The sequence below is a fragment of the Lynx canadensis genome, chromosome A2, assembly GCF_007474595.2.
Source record: "Lynx canadensis isolate LIC74 chromosome A2, mLynCan4.pri.v2, whole genome shotgun sequence".
In the NCBI taxonomy this organism is placed as follows: domain Eukaryota; kingdom Metazoa; phylum Chordata; class Mammalia; order Carnivora; family Felidae; genus Lynx; species Lynx canadensis.
This window is the reverse complement of record NC_044304.2, coordinates 122,486,853-122,503,487: the sequence shown is the minus strand read 5'-3', so window position 1 is coordinate 122,503,487 and position 16,635 is coordinate 122,486,853. Positions and strand designations below refer to the sequence as shown.

General features: G+C 42.2%; 1 protein-coding gene across 2 annotated transcripts; it reads right to left on the bottom strand.

The window, feature by feature from the left end:
- Positions 1-3,500: 3,500 nt before the first annotated feature.
- Positions 3,501-15,069, bottom strand: PPP1R17 (protein phosphatase 1 regulatory subunit 17). Of its 2 annotated transcripts, XM_030295265.1 has the most exons (4): positions 14,988-15,069; positions 11,432-11,584; positions 9,903-10,055; positions 3,501-3,699 (listed from the first exon to the last, which is right to left on the bottom strand). In XM_030295265.1, exons 1-4 carry the CDS (start codon positions 15,067-15,069, stop codon positions 3,620-3,622), a joined length of 468 nt encoding a protein of 155 aa, XP_030151125.1. In that variant the 3' UTR covers positions 3,501-3,619. The 2 variants fall into 2 exon arrangements, with proteins under 2 accessions (XP_030151125.1, XP_030151134.1); XM_030295274.1 differs by lacking the exon at positions 11,432-11,584.
- Between the last annotated feature and the right edge of the window lie 1,566 nt (positions 15,070-16,635).

Genomic DNA, 16,635 nt, shown 5'->3' with positions numbered 1-16,635 from the left:
CCCTATATATTGTTCTTCTGAAGCTCTCACATAATTATAAGGACAAGAGGATCTGTAGTTTGCTATCTTAGTCAACCTTGACGTTCACATTTGTCATCAGGAGGCAGAGTGACATTGGTTAGGATGAGCACAGTGGTATTCCATTTTCTATTTCTTCTCTGGGAGTCCCCTGAAAAGCGAGGACTCTTATTTTTCTGGAAGGACCTGCTACCGTAGGTTAGGAAATTCCTACCCTTTTCTTCTTGCAAAAGGTAAGCTGATATCAGGGGCTCTTGAGGCAAGAGCTCCTTTCGAATAGTGCATTATTTTCCCTGCACATTTATCTATGAGCAGTCTCCTGCCCTGATTTTGTGGGTCAGGAATTATGGCCATCCTAGGGTTCTGAACCCTCTGTACAGATGATACTTCAAAGCCAGTTCAAAGCAATCTTGTGTCCAGGAGAACGGGAGGGGGGTATTCTCAGCTCATGGGTTTCCTGTACAGTCATTCCCTGCCTTGGGGAGTTTTTGAGTAACCTTTTCACACTTACAAATTACACGTGGAAAGGGAGCTTTAGTTCCACAAGATGACAGAGGCTCCACAAAATCCATTATGGAACTAGCCTCTTATTCTCAGCTAGGAAAAATAATTGCCTGACTAGCTTGTTTTCACAACCGCATGCTATCTCAATCTATCCTTGTTTTAAGAAACAACCTGGACAACACAGGCTTGGGAAGGAAAGTGCACTCAACTGAATTGAAAAGGAAACACGGCTTGAGTCCTTTATGATTCTATCCCTATCCTTCAGCACCTGCTCGGTTCTGCCTCCCCAAGTGATAATTAAACATGAGAAGTTGGCTGTGTGATCTCAGGCAACAGCTTTTAAAGAGGGTCTGGATCTAAAGAAAGGCAGCAGTCCTGTGTGGGGGTGTCTCACATCTGGTGCCTCCTCATCCAGGTAGCTTGGGGTTGGTAGATGTCTTCAGAAGGGACAAATGGCCAACTGGTTTGCCAGTTCTGTTGGGATGCCTTTACTTTGGGCCTTCTTTCTGAATAGGCTACCATATAATGCTTTTATTTTCTTAATTCTATTATGCGGCTGGAGGGAAGTTGTTCACAACGTACTAAGAGCTGTTTATGTTAATCAGAATGTATCCTCATTATGAAGCCTCTACTTAAGCTGCCCAGAAAAGGGCCACGTGGGTCAAGGGAAGTAAGGGAGATTAGATTTCAGTCCAAATCACCCCAGCGGTGTCCAGCGTTGGTTGGACGTTTGACTGGCTTTGCCCCTCTGCGTTCTGTGAACGCTCCTTTTTCAGCGGAGACTGTGACGAAGGCCATTCCCAGAAGGAAGAGGGCTACTCTTTCAGTTAAGGCTGCGCAAGTGATGGGATCTCCTTATTGGAAGTCCTTTGTCAGGTGCTGTCATTGAATTCCGAATGATCGCTACCCATTTAATATCCAGGCAATGGAGACTTGGCAATAGAAGAGGTAGAGTCCTTGCTCCGAAAATGTCTTTAAAATTATCCTGTGTTACACATATCGATGTGGTTTTTTTCATTCACAAAGCTCTTTGTCATACATGATCTCATTTCATTCTCAAACTATTAAGAAGGCCAAATAGGGATTCTTATTTTCATTTTTAAGAGAAAGAAACAGAGAGTTTCAGGGACTTGCTCAGGGTCGCACAGTTGTGATTGGAACCCAAGGCCTTTGTCTCTACAATAGCCCGTCTACTCTCCACACCATCTAGAAGTCAGAAATGGGTTGGGCTTTTCCTGAGCAGCCTGTGAGTTTATTGAGTAGACCCTGAAAGCATGGCTGCAGGAACACACCATGCTTATCAGCAAATCTGATAGCAGAAGACGGCATCTGTGTTTTTGTAGGGAGAACCCCTTGGTAAAAATTGCTGCTGGAAGTGATATAATCCTATTATGTACAGTAGTTGCCTTCAGTTTCTTAAAGAATTTATGGTGGCCCTGTTGCACCACTTATGCCTAAACCAGCAGCCTGGCCACATCTATTCCCCTCCTCCCTGACCCCTGGGATTGAGGCCATCAGAAGTGAAAAGGGAGTCCTGGGATCAAGTTGGCAAGAGATCATTAGGAACACGAAGTGTGGGTCTTCACCAGTGACTCCAAACCCAAATGTGAAGGCTGGAGGGTAAAGTCAGCAGACGACATACTCCATGCGGGGCAGAGGGCGAGCTGGACAATGTGTGTTTGTAAAAGGGCATCCGGTGCCCAGCATCAGCTGACAGTTGCCATGCTTCTGATCAGGCCCGAGATTATCAGATCTTGAGGTGTTTTTCTAAGAGAATCTGCACATCTAGAATTTTAGGCTAATTCTCCTGATTGGAATGTGAAATATTAATGGCCAATTCAAATATTTTAAAACTTACATGGGTCAAAAAACAAACAGAATCAGTCCTGTAATTCTCTCCTGCAACCTCTTCTCTTGGTATTTGTAAGTAAATAATTTTTAGAAGAAATGCACCGGGCCATAAACATGTGGTTAGAAGCGTTTTTATTACCAGCAGTGTCCTATATCTTGTCCACGTTTGTGAGAAAGACAGCCTTTTGGAGCCAGGGTGTATACAGAGCCTCCACATTAGCCCTTTCAGGCGGGATCTGTTTGAATATCCACCTTTCTACTTTTTGCACAACAGTTTTTGCATCTCCTCACATCCATCACCTGGTGGATGAGGCCTTCACGCAAAGGTTTCCCACGGCACCCATAGCCAGCAGGCTGGGGCTGGGGTTATGTGTAGATCCCTGCTCAGTAGCTAACACCACATTTTTCCTTCCCATTCAAGAAAGCATATTGGGGTCTAAATAAGTCAGAATGCTAAAAATATACAAACGCCTTCCACCGACCTTAATTAATTTTTTAAAGAGAAAATTCATCATGAACAATATTCTACCTATCATGGTTCACTTGGGACACAGCTCACAAATTTCAGGATAACATGGTTAAGAGATGTTTTAAAAAATAAAAATAAATAAGAAATATTGCTAAGCTTCTCAGTAGACCAGCATGGTCAATTGGGTTGACTTGCCCAACTCATTCGCCTTTAGGGTATCCGTTACAAGGATCATAGAAAGGTCACCAGAGACACTTGGACTCTTGAGGAAAGATAAAGGACACAAAAGACCATGTTCTCCAAAGTAATCAGTGAGTCTGAACCAAGCCTTCCCGCCTCCTTAACTGGCAACAGGGAGTCAGTCCCCCCTTGAGCTGCTATTTGGATAATGTCAAGTCAAGTCCTGGTCACCAGTGTAGACCAAGAAATAAAGCACTTCCATGCTATTCATATTCTTTGCTCCATGAATTGATCCAGAAGATGCAGAAGCTAACACTAGAGTTTTCCCTGTTACCTCCCACTTTGGAATGATCTGTTTCCTTTCCGTTGCATTAGAAAATGAAAATTCAAGAGGCGGGAATAGAAACCAGATTCAAGAAAGAAGAGAGAGTCAAAGAGGTGACTGGCAATCTGATATAGTATGCCTCCTGGGGGAAAGGTGTCTGGATCTTAAAGGCAGATTATGACAAAATGAGAGCAGAAGCAAGTCTATTTTTTTTCTAGGTCGCCACAGGGAACCAATCTAACCTATTTACAAGGGTCTCAGGGGAGCTCTGTTTAAATAGCTATTTTGTCACCATCCTTTTCGTCATCTTCCATGATCACTTTGGGTCTCTCGTCCCTGAGCAGTGTCATACCTGCAAAACAAAGCACCAATCTGCAATTAAGTGCCTCTAATTAAAATATTAGACAACCTTACAGCGTAGACACAGCACACAGGAGCATGACAACCCAAAAGCCCTTTAGCATCTGCAGAGCTAAGTGTTAAAGGTGCCAACAGAAAGAGGGAGCCGGGTGACCTTATTTGGCCTTCCCAGAGGAGCTGTGACTCACGCAGGACACCACTCTGGTTACCAGGAGACGCGGACCTGGGAGTCAGAGGCAACTTTTACCCCCGTGTCTGTGTTCTGCATTTAAGCTCACAGCACAGTTGGATGAAAAGCAAACAGGTTTTGGAGTCCAACTGCTTCGGACCTCTCATTCTGTCACTCACTCGATCTGTGTTGGGCCCGTGAACACTTTCACACCTGAATTTTCTTGGGTGTAAAATGAGGACACTGTTACTGATGTGAAGGGCTATTGTGCCCATTGAACAAGAAGCTCGTCCAGTGCTGAGCACAGCACCATGCCTGTGAGCAGCTGAGTCCGCTTCTCCCTTCCTTTTATTTTATACCTTTTTGTTTCATTTGTAAAGTTTATTTATTTTGAGAGGGAGAAAGAGCATGAGCAGGGGAGGGGCAGAGAGAATAGGAGAGAGAGAATCCCAAGCAGGCTCCGCACTGTCGGCACACAGCCCGATGCGGGGCTTGAACTCACAAACCGTGAGATCATGACTTGGGCCGGAACCAACAGTCAGATACGTAACCGGCTGAGCCACCCAGGCGCCCCATCCCTTCCTTTTACACTTGCTAGTTCACTTCTTTGCAAAGAACTGGTCAGCAGCATAAAGTCAAAATCAACTACATTTTAACCTCTAGGGGAAATATTGAGCAGAGGCTCTGAACATGCCATTTCTGTGTGTCAGTGCTGGTAGGCGCTAAACTTTATGTGGTTCAGAGCAAAATGAGAAACTCAAGAACGGGCAGTGAGTTTTTGTAAAGTTCTGTGACTACCATTTAAAAAAATTGTTCTTTATTTTGAGGTGACTCTTTTTCTCCTTTTGGGTATTAAAATATCCTTTCTTTTATGAAATTTTAGGCATGTCAGGTGGTTAGTTTTTTAGCATCTTACTAGGCAGAATCCAAAGTTGGTATCCCTATGTTGGGCTCCAATATATTTTCTTTTTCAAGAGTTTACTGATCGTTGAAATTCAGAAGCCTAAGCACAATTTTCTGGACTGATCAGACCAGTTAGGACCATCCAAGGAGATCTGGGTGGGTCTGCTCATCCTGTGAATTGTGAGGTAGGGTCATTTTAATAAAAACACAAAGGAGGGTATGATTCAAGGCCAGTCCTCCGTGATTTCTGTCATCTCATCCCAGCCAACCACAGTACCTTGCCCCACTCCCACCTTCTCATAATTAGAATCCTTTCGGTTCATTAAGCATTTCATAAAGATCTAAACATGACGGTAGAAAGCTGTGCACCACAAGAGGCCTTTCTACAACACTGGACTCCATTCAACAGCGGCAAATTAATGAAAACTATGTGTTGATCTTAATGACTATTCATTTGATTCAGTTCCTAGTTTGTTCATATGGGTTCTTTACCAATTAGCTGATATTTATTGGAGGAGAAAAACAATTTCAGAAGTCTGGTTGAAAATGAGGATTTTGCATAAATCACTTAGGAAACACAGTGGGAGATATTTTCTCTTATACCCGCTGCAAAGAGGTTTGGATTTTTACTTGGAATTAAGGCTATCATGGTAGGAGAACATACAGTTAACTATGCTAATCCCCCAAACTTTCCATCTTAATTTCCTTGATATCTTTTCACATCAAGCCAAATTTGAGTTGATTCAAAGTGGACAAGAGCGTCTAAATTCCCAGATCCCAGTCAACTTTCTGATTATTTGGGGTATCCTTGAAACCTAGTTGTACAAGCATCTGGGCAGGAAAAAAAAGTCTTGGGATTCCAGGGAAAGGAGGAGCCTGTTTAACCATCAAGGTCAGCCCTTCCCAAACTAGGCTAGGCTTTCCACAGGGACACAGGAGATAATTTCAAGTGGAAAGTGAACTAGCATTTATATTAATATAGTTAAGCCTTAAAATAATGTCTTACAATGAAAAATACATATTGAAGCTCATCCAAATCTTGATTTCATGGCTATCATTGTTTAGGATGAGCCTTAAATCAGTAACATTTATGTCATCACTGCATTCTGCTTGATGTTTCATATTGTCAGCTTTGTTCATTTGATAATGAATGAGGTTTGATAAACACTGGTCTGTGATTTAACCCAGTCCTGAGCCTATGTTCTCCCATGGGAAACAGAGGTATGTTATTGAAGAAATGTACTCTAGAGCCAGAAAGCTTTGTCCTGGTGGTCATTGAACTTTGAGCAAGTCATTTAACCTGTCTGAGCCTCAGTTTATTCATTTGCAAAACTGGAGAAAAAAATAAATCATGTCTCCCTCAGGGGGTGACACTGCCAGGTAGATTTAGACCAACATTCTTTTATGCTTCAAGCACACTTTTACGTGAACCTCCATTAAAGCACTTTTCACATTGTAGGAATCATTGGACAATACATCCATCACCCCTACCCCCTACTGAACTCTCGGGTTCTTTTTTTTTTTCTTTAAGTTTAATTTATTTATTTTGAGAGGGTGGAGAGGGGTGGAGATAGAGGGAAAGAGAGAGAATCCTGAGCAGACTCTGCACTGTCAGCACAGAGCCTGATGAAGGGCTCAGACTCACAAACCATGAGATCGTGACCTGAGCTGAAATCGAGTCAGACGCTTAACCAACTGAGCCTGCCTGGCCAAGAACTGTGAGGTTCTTAAAGGATATCCTAGCATCTATCAGGGGACTTGGGATACAGTAGAGACTTAGAAAATATCAGTTCCTACCTTTCCATTCTCTGTGTAGGAGAGTTTAAGGAACTTGCCTGTTTGTTAGAAACTCGTATGTTTTTAAGGCCAAAGCTGTCAGTCCAAGGTCTCTAAGGGCCAACCAATTAGCCTTGCAACAAGCTGTTTTAGGCCATGATTCCACTCAGAGCTGGTCACCTGCATTATAGATGTATGCCTCTAATTCAAGGAAGCCAGGGCTGAGATGCCACCTGTCCTGGCAAACCACACCAGAGAGAACACTATTCCCAGAAAAACAGAAGAGGTGTCACTTTCAAAGGACATATCAGTCTCCTTTCTACAAGCACATTAGTGAGCTTTGATCTCCAAATATTTACAGCTCGTGGGCCAATTTTCCAAGCGACTTCTCTTCAATGCTTCCAGCCTCGTTATTCTTTACTTTCCTGGTTCCTTTTGCCACAAACCTTAGCTAAAGACTTCTTTTTCTTTTAAGCAGGTCTCAGCTATTAAGATCTTACTAATCACAGTCCTATGCACCCTGCCATGCAGTCACCAAGATGGGGGGCTCTGGCAAATGTGGGCCAAGTTGGGAACAGACCTGGGTTGGCAAGGAAGTCAGAGATGACTCCTCACTAAGGAGTTGTCTGGCAGTTGGAACCCATCAAATAAGCTCATTAACCTAGGGGAATGAAGGCAGTTAGCAAGAGATTTAGAAGAGAGAGATAATCCTTGTCCAGTCTTCACTTGCCAAGGGCTAATGAGAGGAGATGTCTCCAGAGTGCATTTGTCTGTGAGTTCCTCTCAACACCCTTATTAGAACCAATATGAGTCTCTCTGAACATCTGCCGAAGGCTCTATCCTTATCAGCTTAACTAGCATTTCGATTACTGCCAAATCTTTAGATACTAAAAGGCTCTTCAAAAATAAAGTGCTTCAGCTAATATGCTAATAAAAGCTAGAATCATAGAACACTATAATTGCAAATACAACACAGAGATTTGCTGATCCTAGGAATTCCATAATGTGTGTAGAGTCCGTGGATATACAGCCTCTCTTTCCAGCTCTGTGTACTTTGCCCTGTTTGATAAACACTTTTTAAAAATTCAGCTTGGAAGCTGCTCTCCTAAGATGTAGATATTGGGATGTAGGCAGCATCCATTGCTTAAATAAACAGGGCTTAACATTTTAGGAAGTCCTTTGAATCAGTAGATTTATATGGAGAGGTAAAAACACTTGCAGCTAGGAAAATTCTCACTTTTAGAAATGGTTTGAATAATCTTAAGGAATATAAGATTGAAGAGAATGGAGGGGAACTCACATTTATTGAGGACTTTCAACAATCCAGGATCTGTGCTAAGTGCTTTATATACTTTAATTTTGTTAACAATCCTGGGAAACAGATTTTTATGGTCCTTCATTCAGAAATGCATGAAATGAAGGAGGCTCTTTTGTTTGTGCTGGTTGCCCAGGCTCACAAAGCTAGGATGAGCAGAACCAGAGATCAAACTTAGTCCTTTCTGATCGCAAAGCCCATGTTCAATGCCTCTGCTAAGGTGACTCTATGCCCATAAATATTTTGTTCCTCAATCAAGTCTTCCCCTAGAAGAACTTCAATAAAAACAAATACAGGAATGGGTAAAGAAATAAAATCTCCTAACAGAGAACTTGGAACTGCAGAATTGTGACTGGCAAATAGAATATCAAATCAACAGATCCTTATTGAGCACTGCTGTATAGAAGGGACTTGGCTAGACAGCAAGGTCAATACCAGCAACATAGAGCAATCACAGGCCAGTTCTCATGAATTCATCAAATTTAAGTCAATTTAAAGAAGAGCTACAAAAATAGCAGCAAGAACGATGAAAACTATACTGAAAGATGACAGTCTCAGTTTGCATGCCCATCTACTACAGAGTTAGTTACAGATAGAAAAGATTCATTTTGGACTTGGAGGGGTCTGTTAGCAGAGACTTTGGTTGAGTCTTGAAAGGTGACTAGAACTGGGACAGAGGCAGAGCTGGGGGGAAATGTGTGATGGGTTGGAGGTTCATTGCAGGCATATGAGAACACGTTTGAGGCAGTTCGGAACCTGTCACTTGGTCCTTGGTCCATTTCTTCAGAGAGATGCCTCCTCGATGCTCCATGCGTCCTTGCCTGGCTCTGCTCCACAGAGATCAGTGGCCTTGTCTGTATCCCTGACTGCCTATTTATGATGTCTTCTTCTGAGGTGTCTTTCAATTTTTTATTAAATAAAATAATGGGGAAACATAGTCCTATAGCAACAAAATCTCATCTCCTCCCTAAGTGTCCCTTCTGGATTGCCATAGAGCTGAAAGTCCCAACTATCCACCCCAGTACGACGTAAGGCAGACCTGGATTAGAGCCCCAGCTCTGCTGCGTCACTGCATTGGATCTTGAGCATAATTTGATCCATTTATCTGTCCTCCTAATCATCCCATCTCAATCCAACCAATCAACCAAGCAGCTACCTCTCCATCAATGTCATCCACAGAAGACTTTAAGTTACATACATTGTCTTTCAGCTTTTTTATGTGAAGGGACCTAATAGGTCCTTTCTTGTGTTACTCAGCTGATTTAAACAAAATCCACAAACATACCGAACTCAGTACCTAACATTTAATAGAGTCTCAATAAACATTAGTACATTTTCTTCTCTGCCACCCCCTCCAAATATCTATGTAAAACACACACTCACACATGTGACTCACTCAGTCACATGTATAAGACTCGCTCAGTCTTATAACCTAATCGTGAATGTATATGTCTTTTTCCCCAACCTGCAACTTAACATTCTCAGGGACAAGACTACACTTCATACATTAGCTGCCTTATATACCCTGGGGTGGTGTACATAGTGCAGCAAGACTTTTTGGTTTGATTTGACACATATGAAGGTGGCTATCGTTATTTCTGAATCTCCCTTTCTCTCCCTCTCCCTCTCTCTTTCTCTTGTTTTAAAGATTTGGTCAGTATATCCAGGCGTCTTGGGAGAATCAGCTATCAGTCATAGGATGCATGATTCATGGAAGACTAGGGAGGGGGATATTTCAACTCTTTTCAAGGACCCACTGACATTTCTATTTCATTGGCTCAGTGAACTTGACCAGCCCTGCTGAAGCACGAGTAATGCTCTGAACCTCCCCCGGCTCCAACTCAGCCCTGGGGGAGCTGCCGGGGAAGGTAAACGTGAAAGGCAGCCATACACACTCCTCTTCCCCAGAGCACTTCTGTGTGACACAGACTGCTGGGCCAGGACAAAGGCCATGCCCGTGGCAGTTCCAGATGGTAAGGCTCTTGACCTGTTCCCATCACCCCCTGCAAATGCCTTGCACCAGCTCTTTTACCTGCTGCAAAGGGGGACACGTGCAGGGCAGGTGTGTCTTTTCTCCTTGGTTTTTTCTGTTCCAGGTCAGTGTTATGAACAGCTGGACTCATTTTGCCCTTTGGATGTCTCTCTTGAACATCGTATCTTTGAATGAAATGTTCTGAAAGCACACCTGCATGGTTTGGGGAACAAATGGGGAAACAGGGTCAAACACATATATCCTACTACGTAAGGACTATGCCTTCATATTTGCACACATACCTAGTGATGGTAGTCAATATATCTTTTCAAACTTATTTTAAACAATTGTTTCAATATTAAGAATTAGTCTCTATTGAGGCAACACTAGCGAACATCCTCTAAGTAAACGGTTTTACGCGCCTGATTTTATGTTAGCCTCAGAAAACACTGAGGAATTTAATATTACGATCACCGTCACACATCTGGGGAAAACGAGGCACCGAAATAGACCCACCGCAGCCCAGCTCCCAGGGGTCAGGGCCAGGAATTGAGCCCAGGTTTGCCTGCCTCCCAGGGCCATCCTGGCTAGAGCAATGCATCATTTGTTGTTCTGCAGGCCACATGCTTCACTCTTCAGTGTCTTGCCTGCCTTCTCACCTCTCCCACATGTGAAATTTCTCTCCATCATTTAAAGGCTCTCTGAAAGCGGCCTCTTCTAGGGAACTTTCCACAACCCCTTGCCCAGGCTGAGCTCCTGGAGTCTTTATGTAAGGACCTCATTACTTACATAAAGCAATTATTTTACTTTTACATAAGTAAACAACTTTTACATAAAGTTGTTATTTCTTCCTGCATATTTCAGCTATTTAGGTGCTTCTGTTTTGTCTTGTAAAACTGAAAGTTCCTTCCCAGGAAGCTCTGGCTTCTATTTGTTTTGTAGCCCTCCAAGTGGGTCATGAGTGGAAAGAACACTAAATACATGACCCAGAGGGAAGGAGAAAAGGAAAGAAGACCAAACAAAACTGTTGGGAAACAGTATCACACCTCACACACAAGGTTGTTAGAGAGACACGTTAGACAACGTGTTCGTCAAACCATTTTGCTTTTTCCTGGGCACACAGGGAGTCTACACTTCTCAGCCTCCCTTGCAGTCCGGTGAAGTTTGGGACTGAAGGACGCGAGCTGTGCCCCTTTTGGGCCTGCCAATCTCGCCCTCTGTTCTGCGCCCCTCCCCACTTCATCCCTGTGCCTGCTGGATGCTGAGGCTCACGGTGACTTTGAAAGCCATGTGCTGGTGATGTGCAAACTGCCACCGGCCAGAATCCTCAAATTACTGTTTGGAGCAGAACCTGCTTTTGCAACTTGCACTATTGATGAGTGAGAAAAAAAAAAACCCAAAACTTGTGCCATTAACATTTTGTAATTCATTTGTTATAGCAGCTGACCATATTGTCATGAAGACAGATGTAGGGAAAGTACCAGTGATTTAAAAACACCCAAGTATTTAAGGAAACGTCGTAAGACCAATGTGATCTACGGCAGCGGTTCCCTTTTACAGATGTGCGAACTGAACTCGTTGTCCGTTACCTGGTATGAAAGGTGGGATGTGCAATGCCGGTGTATCTTTTCTTCTTGGTTTCTTTTGGTCTGACTCAACATTCAGGGCAACCTGCACATTTTTTCCCTTTCTTGGCTTCTTTTTGAGATCACAGTCCTTAATGAACTGGTCTGAAAGGTCATCTGATATTGAGGGGATGCAAAATAAAAAAGAATGTGATGTGAATAAGGGTTGCTCACAAACTGGTTGGTTTCCAATCACTTGCAGGAGCCATTTGGTCTGAAAAGGAAAATTATTTATATATTTTGGCCCAGTCTACATCAAACTTTAGGAGCCTTGCACAAATACACAGTAAAACAGAAAACTGGAATATTCTACAAAACGCCAAAGGGGATGGATAATCAAAGCAAAAGAGAACTTTAAAATATAATTAGGCAAGCCACAGAGTGGGTGTGAGTTAAATTTCTGATGGGAGGACAGGTTCTCTGTGCGAAATGTTCTTTCTTAATGTCTTTTCCTCAAGGCTTGCTCTCTTGAAGACTCCACGGGCCAGGATGGAGCCAGGCATGCTCTTCAGTCTTGTAGTAAAGTTCTCTGCAAATTCCTCACCCACCTCCATTTCTGTGGCCAGGTGGTCACCCGGATGATTCACACTTGCCTTCAGCATTGGTGTCTTGGTTCACCGCACACTGGCATTGCAATTCTCCCAGTTGCCGATCTCAACCCCAGGTCCTCCTGCCCTCTTACTCAGCTTTTTACCTTTCTCAGTGCCCGGAGCTTGTGAGGCTCTGCATCACATCCATCAGATGCCAGGGTACACAATTAATCCATCGCCCATTATTTTCTTTGCTCCATCTGACTCCTCAATGTTTTTGTTGATGGTGCACTCCTCTGAGCTTCTCTGTCATTGTTCTAGCACCTGTTTATTCTATAATGGTTTCTCTCCTGCTCTAGAAAGAGGCTTCATGGAAATTAAAGATAATGTCCTTTTAATAATTTTATTCTTAGTTGCCTCTCCCTCCAATAAATGCATGTTGAATGGATAAGTGATGTTGGACTGATTGCAGTTCAATTGCTGACTCTGTCCCCTGTTACTTCTGAGAATTTGGCCCTCACTTTCTAGGAACTTTGATATTGTCTCAAATTTTTAAATGGGGATAATATTAAATCAGTGTGTGTGTGTGTGTGTGTGTGTGTGTGACAGAGAGAGAAGACTACATTTGTTAATGTTGGTAAAGCAGTTGTTACATTTGATATATCTTAAATCCTCAAAAAAAAATTGACTCTGGCCATTGCTCACCCCCTGACACCTTCTATAAGATCCAAAGAAAGCCCACCTCCCCACCCCATCTCTGTAAGTCTTTCCCAGTCTTGGATATCCTTTCTCAGCTTCTGGGTAGCTGCAGGAGTTTTGCTCATGTAACACCTTTTCTGCATATATCTTCTCTGCCGTCTTTGATGACAGGTGTCTTGTGTTTTTATCTCCTTACAGCAATTAATATTTGTTGGATGTATGTTTGAATGAATGAACTCAAACATGTTATATATAAGGAGATAGTCTGTTAGGGTTCAAAGAAGCCATAGACAGTGAAGAAATTCACTCTGACCTGGATACAGTCTGGTTACATCTACGGCTGTGAATGAATTTGGGGAAATTCAGGTATTAATTGGATATTTTCAGCCCCTTCCTCTTTTCTCTCCTCCTTTTATTCTCCTTCCTTCCTTCCTTCTTTCCTTCCTCCCTTCTTTTTCTCTCTGTTTCTCTTTTATGAAAATATTCAGGTCAATGTCTTCAAAACACTGGGGGTTAAATGTGTCAAACCTGTTCACTTCAGTTTTGTGGGTCTAGATATAACCTGTGTCATTCATTCATGCATTTATTCAACAAACGTTGATCAAGTTCCTACTCTATGTCAGGTCTTGAGCAAGATTCTAGGGCTAAAAAGACAAGTAAGAAATGGTCCTTGTTTTCAAGTTGCTGTGATCTATTGGGCTTTATGTCTGGATGGGGTCCTTTGTTTTAGAAAATTCAATATGCACGAGAAACCTACCGGGAGAAATAGTTAGTAACCATACATTATTATGCCTGCATCATCCAAAGATCACAGTATATAACCAAAAAATCAAATAGCGTCATTCCCTTCAGCCGTATTTAATAGTAATACATGTTTCCTTTCACCTAAAGGATTTGAATAATTCCATCCAATCATTTCAATTTAATAAATATTTATTGAGATCATATTATATGTAAGGTATTGCACTATTTGCTTTTAGGTTTACATATACAAAAAAAAAAGAGGTGAGTGGGGAACTTTCCTGAGTACTGCTTATGTACGAGATAATTCCACATCCTTCTAGTGTGTGGGAATGACCAACACCTTCTCTGACTAATCAATGCCTGTGTCTTGCCGGTTGTTAAATATTCATATCGTATCCCAAACACATTCTCTCATGTAGTCCTTACACCAAGCCCACAAGGAAGGCGTGCTATTATCTCCAATTTGCAGACGAGGAAACTGAAGTTGGGAAGGCCAGATGAAAAACTAAAGGTTACTGAAGTTGGGAAGGCCAGATGAAAAACTAAAGGTTACATTCCTGGCATGTTATGGCACCAAGAGTAAGCCGAGGTTCTTGGGACTACGTTTCATAAGGACTGAAATTACCGTTTTAAAAATTTGCTGCCACATAGTACAGTTAACTCCCCCCCCCCCATATCATACATACCATAGGCATTTGTTGAATGAATGAATGTTGGTCGGAATGGGTGCTGCCCAGTGGTAGGGCCTCTGGAAGTACAGGCTGGATGTCGACCAGTCATGGGTCACCATTCAACCCCAGGATACGACTCAGTGCACAGTACAGAGAGCAAGACATTTGCTTCAATTTGGACTTTTACTTCCATTGCACTTTTTCCTACTTTTGGAGAAATCCTGAACATAAACTATCTTGATGGCAAATGGGGAGAGGGGAGAGGAGGGGGGACTCATAACCAGGCGAGACATAAACAAAGGCTATGAATATGCAAAAGGCCCATCCATCAAAAGTCTGAGTGTCTCATTTTTAGAAATGGGTAGAGGCAGAAATGTTTCTGGTATTTTCATTACAAAGGTTATGCAAAAAGTCAGTTCTGGAAAGGAAACAGATTGACAATAAAGCCGAAAAAGGCTATTTAAAATTCTGTCTTGATAGGCAAAGAGAGATATTTGAAATATTTTATTGCACTGCACATGGGGTGTAAGTGTGCCGGCAAATACTGGAAAGCGGGTCTCCTGCCACATTCCATTTATTGCCTCAGAAATGCTCTGTCTGGGACTCTGTCAGACCCAGAAAAGAGGACAATGCCTTTTCTCTCTTTCTGTAACTCTAATGAACTTCTTTCCAGTGCTTCAGCTAATATTTACATGGCAGACCCCACAGAGCCATGGCTATTTGCCTTTCCAGCTGGTGTTGGCTGTCACCAGAAGGTACGAAGGATCAGGTTTCAGGGGGCCTCCCGCTGACTTGCCTGCAAACCAAATGGCGAGAGGATGGCAGAGACACCTCCTTTCTGACTCTCACTACTGACATGCACGCTGCAGCATTTACCTAAGTGCTCACGATGAGGGTCTAGCTTGTCCAGCCTGTCTTCTGAGAGCTCCAGTGGCTGCATTTGCTCAGTGGACATCATCGAAGGAGGTATATCTTCTCCAGCACTGCAGAAGTATAAGAAACAAGACCATAAGTGTGTCTTCTGTTTATTTGCTCACTTATTAAATAAGTGTATTTATTGAGCACTTACTATGTTCTCAATTCAATCCCATTTTTTCAAGTCTGTTTCTTATGCTTAACTACTAGAAGCTCTAACTTAAGATTTAAGGCAAAATAGGGGCTCCTGGGAGCCTCAGTCAGTTAAGCATCCAACTCTTGATTTTGGCTCAGGTCATGATCTCTCAATCGGATATCGAGCCCTGTATCAGGCTCCATGCTGACAGTGCAGAGCCTGCTTGGGACTCTCTCTCTCTCTGCCCCTTCCCTGCTTGTATGCATGTGCGTGAATGTACGCTCTTTCTCTCTTTCTCTCAAAATAAATAAACATGAAAAAAGATTTAAGTCAAAATAAATGAAACACACACATACATGGATATAACTGCCATTCATCAAACGTTCAATATTTATTCCTCTTTCAGAAGCACTGTGGGAGTTTCTGAATGAATACTTGTCAATTCTGAATTAGAAATGAGTTAGCTGAGAGTTACAGAAACCTTGATTAAATCTTGTCTATATATTCTGTTGAGTTCTGCAAAGTAGGATTATGTCTACTTCATAGATGAAGAAAGCAAGAATCAGAAAACATAATTTCTTTAGTTGTGCAATTATTAAATAGCCAAGATCCAATTATTAAATAGCCTGGGTCCAAACCCAGTCCTGAAGATTTCCATTAGATACCCAAGACTCTTAAAACAGTGATTCCTTTGAACCCAAATTGAATCAGCCTTCTGGTTTTCTATCATGACATACTACAAAGTATAGCATGTAATGTATAAATGTATAGTATAAAGTAATTATAAGGTAATAAGATTTTTTCCCTGCCCATATTATAAGGTGGTAAGAAAAAAATCTAGGTCTTGAAATGGATCTTTATTATTTTCTCCCTAGAGATTTCTGACATTAAAGCAAGTCTGTTTCCCCACCCCCCTACCCCATTTCTTAGACCACAAATCCATTGAACTTTCAGAGCTATTAGTTGTAGTCATTCTCCAGGAGTGGAAATCCAGAATGGACATATGTCAAGTCTGAATGAGAAATGCATTACTTGAGATTTATAGAATCTGCCTTGATTCTATTTCTTTCTGAAAATTTATTTCTCACGTTCTATCATAACAAGAATACTTACAGACAAAAAAGATTAAAATGGCCCAAACTGATCCTCTGTTCTTGAGATTCCTGGATCACTGGCATGCAGACGAACACAGAGACCAGTTGTGTTAACATTTCAAGCTCATAGAATTAGTTCAACTCAGTTGTCTTCTGAGGAATAAGCCAGTTTTCTCCGGGAAGGCTGGAGGGCCTCTCCCCCTACAAGCTGAGATCATTGCATAGCAGATGGAGCTATTAACGGATTACTTGAACCCGGCTTTTAGTGTCATTCTGAGCAGACTGACTGTACTGAGTGACTTTAGCAGAAATCAATTCAGACCATTGTTTTAATGTTTGTATAAAGACTGCCAACTCCCTGGGACCATAAGGAAGTATG

Excerpts from the sequence above, each read along its gene's own strand:
- PPP1R17 (XM_030295265.1), bottom strand. The coding sequence starts at position 15,069 with ATGATGTCCACTGAGCAAATGCAGCCACTGGAGCTCTCAGAAGACAGG. Across the intron at positions 11,585-14,987 it reads CCCTCATCGTGAGCACTTAG|ATGACCTTTCAGACCAGTTC; the intron begins GTAAATGCTGCA and ends CCTCAATATCAG. Across the intron at positions 10,056-11,431 it reads CATCCCACCTTTCATACCAG|GTGTGCTTTCAGAACATTTC; the intron begins GTAACGGACAAC and ends CAAACCATGCAG.